General features: G+C 45.7%; 1 protein-coding gene across 1 annotated transcript; it reads right to left on the bottom strand.

The window, feature by feature from the left end:
- Positions 1-3,365: 3,365 nt before the first annotated feature.
- Positions 3,366-4,178, bottom strand: LOC135884281 (gap junction beta-6 protein). The gene has a single exon (XM_065411564.1). It carries the CDS (start codon positions 4,155-4,157, stop codon positions 3,366-3,368), a length of 792 nt encoding a protein of 263 aa, XP_065267636.1. The 5' UTR covers positions 4,158-4,178.
- Between the last annotated feature and the right edge of the window lie 229 nt (positions 4,179-4,407).

Here is a 4,407-nt window from a genome sequence, read left to right as displayed (position 1 = left end):
GGGTGGAGGCAGAAAAGGAGAACAAACAACAAAAGACACCAATGCAATGTGTCCTCTGCTTTGCCTGCCCTCACCCTGAGCACTGCACTGCTCTCCGAAGTGCATGGTGATCACCATTATAGCTAGACTCTGGCGAGGTGCTCCACCATATGGCATGTACATACCTGGGGGTTAACAGGCTAGAAATATGCTGCTATAATCCTGGCTCCCCTCTAACCCAGGTAGAAGCCATTCTGCCAGCTCTCTGTGACAGAGGCTGGAAAGGGGTATTCTGTGGTGAAGCTAGAATGGTAATGGGTACGGGCCATGTGTTTTTTGCTTGTATAACCCCTAACCAGGAAATAGCTCCTGGGTCAGTGGTGGGCAACCTGCAGCCCATGGGCCGCACGCGGCCCGTCGGGATAATCCACTGGCAGGCCGTGAGACAGTTTGTTTACATTGACTGTCTGCAGGCACGGCTGCCCGCAGCTTCCAGTGCAGGGCCGGCTCCAGGGTTTGGGCCGCCCCAAGCAGCCAAACAAACAAACAAACAAACAAAAGCCGCGATCGCGATCTGCGGCGGCAATTCGGCAGGAGGTCCTTCGCTCCGAGCAGGAGTGAGGGACCGTCCGCCGAATTGCCGCGGAACAGCTGGGCGTGTTGCCCCTCTCCGAAGTGGCCGCCCCAAGCACCTGCTTGGTAAGCTGGTGCCTGGAGCCGGCCCTGTCCCAGTGGCCGCGGTTCACCATTCCCGGCCAACGGAGCTTTTTTGTTTAACATGTCGGTGTATGCACAACAGAGGAATTTCCACCAGACAGACAGAATTTGGCTGTAGGGTTTGTATTGTTTTTAAGTTTAACTGAAGTATTTGAAAGCAGGGAAAGTGAAATAACTCTCAGCGTGTAAAAATCAAGGTTCACCAAGTGCTATAGGTCATCGGCAAAACACTCACATATAAACTTTCACTCCATTGCACAAGGTTACAGTGTTCGTTTTTTATTCAGAAGACCTTGTTAAGATTCTTTTTCTTTATACTAGCTGAGACTTTTCTTCATGCTAATTCCATCCAGATAGCTCCTAGTTTCATACCATTTTGTCATTTTCAGTCTACAATTTAAAAAAACCAAAACGGTTCCATGACTATCTACAGTACAAGAAACAATTCATTTGAGAAACGAACAGAAGATAAAGGTTATTTTCATAATAGCTATGATTTTATAACATTGGCAGTATGCAATGTAAAATGTTAATGGAATTATTTACAGCAGGTCTGCTAAATGTTTAAAGTTGATATACTTTATTAAAATGGTATTGGAGGTTACATCTGCTTTTCTGGTAAAAACAAAAAACAAAAAAAACCACACTACTCAATCATACACTATCACACTCTAAATAACATGGAATTTCAGACCTTACAAAAATACTTGTGAATTCATAACTAAGGTAAGTAAAAACATCTTGTAATACTAGAATGTCTTGCCTGGAAAAAGTTTGTTCTTATTGCTGTTAAATGTATAGTTTTCAGGACTCAAATATGCATAAAGGGCTAGCTTCACAAAGGGACACAGGTGCTTTACTGCCTCTTTAGGTGCTTATGACCAATCACAAAAGCACCATTCAGCTACTGCTTAACCCTGAAGGTGCCTAGATATCCACCTGACTCCACCTCACATCTAATGAGCTGCTTGGAGCCCTACCTTACACCTAAGGCATAGCAGAATTCTCAAACTAGGTGTTTCCCTGCCCATCTCTCCAGAGACCAATTTGGTAAGCACGCCCAGAACACGTCTAACCTGCACAAGAGTCAGTCAGGAATTCTGGGGCCTGACTGGCAAGTGTGCACCCGTCCAAATACCCAATAGACCAGTGGTTAGGGCACTCACCTGGAATGTCAGAGACCTGTTTTTAAATCAGTGTGGAGCAGTGATTTGGAACAGGGACAGAAACCCAGCTCTCCCATGTCCAGTAAGAATGCCCTAGCCACCAGGCTATTGGGTATTTGGGGATGAGTCGCCGTCTACAAGGTATTCGCTTCTCCCAACAAGATTACTATTATTGTTAACACTTCAGTTTCATAGAACACTTTTCATCTTCAAAATACAACAAATGGCCACCTTCCATAGCACTGTCAGTGTAGACACTAATGCAATAGGAGGGGATCTCCCGTCACTGTAGTTAATTCACCTCTTTGACAGGCGATAGTATTCTTCCGTTTACCTAGTGCTATCTACACCAGGATTAAGTCAGCTTAACTATGTGGATTTTTCATACCCCTGAGCGACATAGCTGGGTCAACATAACTTTTTAGTGTAGACCAGGCCTCAGTCTCTCTTCTTGAAACAGGTCCCTTTTGTATAAATAATCAGTAGGCCCATGAGAGATTGATTCTACAGCCCACTGGTGAGGATGTTTACCTGATCAGGTCTCCCACCTTTCAGGGGACTTCAGGCAGAGCAGGGATTTAAAAAAACCAGGTCTCCCATGTCCCAGGTGAGTGCCTTAACCCTGCTGGGCAATTGGCTATAATGGGTTCTGTCTTGCACTCATGATGAAAAAGGTCTGACCTGGCTTAGGCACCTAACTCCAGGAGAGGGTTCAGGGCCAAGAATCCCAAATGGAGGTAGGGTCCAAATCTTCAAAGGTGCTTAGGCACCTAAGCCCTGACCTTTTCCTCTGCATTTCACATCTGACTAGCTTAGGCAGCTCCCTGCTCAGCATTCAGGCTTCTGAGGCTTGGTCCACGCTGGGGCGGGGGATCGATCTAGGAAACGCAACTTCAGCTACGAGAATAGCGTAGCTGAAGTCGACGTTTCCTATATCGAACTAAATGTACTTACTGTGGGTCCACGCGGCGCAGGCAAGCTCCCCCGTCGACAGCGCTTCCTCCTCTCGGCGAGCAGGAGTTCCGCAGTCGACGGGGGAGCGCTTCTGGGATCGATTTATCGCGTCCAGATGAGATGCGATAAATCGATCCCAGAAGATCGATCTCTACCCGCCGAATCAGGCGGGTAGTGTGGACCTAGCCTGAGAATCCTCTTCTTGGTCACCTAACTCTCCCTATGCACTGTGGATTGCACTGGCAGCAGGGTCCCTAGGTGTTGCCCAACTCCCTTCTGTGACTCTAGCCCGGAGGTACTAGTGAGTTTCCGCTTGTCATAGTTGCCTTGTTAAGGATATTCTTATGGAGACAGTTTCCTATTTAATCCTTATATACTGTTCACATTTTTATGCTGCTTTGACTCTTTTGAGCTAGGTATTTAATTCCCACTTGACATTACATATTAAACCTTCACCCCACTTTATTGTTTAATGTAGCTGATTTCATTTGCAGTTTTGTAAGAGGAATATTCACTCCACACCGAGTCACTCCTCACATTTGCATCACCTTAGCTGCTTGGAAATCCTGAGACTGTGTTGTGACAGCTATCAGATATTAGTTCATTCATTTCATTTTGTTTAGTTTCCTCTTTAGTCTCATGGTTGGGGTGATGTCTTGGAGATGGTGCTCTTCGAGACTTTTTGAGGAAAACTTTTATCAGCAGATAGCAGAATTCAGCCACATTTAACAAAATGCAAATACCAGACACAGCAATCATGAAAATAGTAAACACTGTCTTTTCAGTGGGTCGAGAAACAAAACAGTCCACTGTGTTGGGGCAAGGCCATGCGTTGCACTTCACTAGGCGTGGCATTCGGAAGCCATTGTACATGAAGTAAAACGCATACATAAAGAGGGCTTCAAAGATCATTCTGAAGAATATGCTGCTGGTGTAGGTCCACCACAAGGGACCCTGAATATGAAATCTTTGTGATTTTATTTCTTCAATGTCTTTATATTCACAGGTTTGCCCTCCCTTTCTGAACTGCTTTTTCTTCTCGTGCCTTCTGTACGCAACATGCATGGCCACCAGAAGTGCAGGAGTCGAGACAAAGATGAGCTGAAGGGCCCACAGTCTAATGTGAGAGATGGGGAAGAAGTGGTCGTAGCAAACATTTTTGCATCCCGGTTGCAGAGTGTTGCAGACAAAATCATTTTGTTCGTCTCCCCAGACTTCCTCCGCAGCCACCACAAGGATCATAACACGGAAAATGAACATGACGGTGAGCCAGATCTTTCCAATACTGGTGGAGTGTTTGTTTACACCTCCTAAAATGGCCTGCAATGTTCCCCAGTCCATTGTCTCGTTTGAATCCTTTGACCTAACAAGACAAAATGAATACACCAAATGATTCTAAATCATGGATTAGGAAATCAATGCCATAAAACTTGTGATATAAGACATACAATGGCAGAATATTTATGGGCTACAGTAACTGTTTCACAGCTTGTTGGCATATCATTATCTTACACTGTCACTACAAGTAGCCATAAAGGTCCCAGAATTCTGCTTCACCCAGCGGGGGGGGGGGGGGGGGGGGAGAGGGACA

Source organism: Emys orbicularis, chromosome 1, assembly GCF_028017835.1.
Source record: "Emys orbicularis isolate rEmyOrb1 chromosome 1, rEmyOrb1.hap1, whole genome shotgun sequence".
Lineage (NCBI taxonomy): Eukaryota > Metazoa > Chordata > Testudines > Emydidae > Emys > Emys orbicularis.
This window is presented reverse-complemented; position numbering and strand designations above follow the sequence as displayed.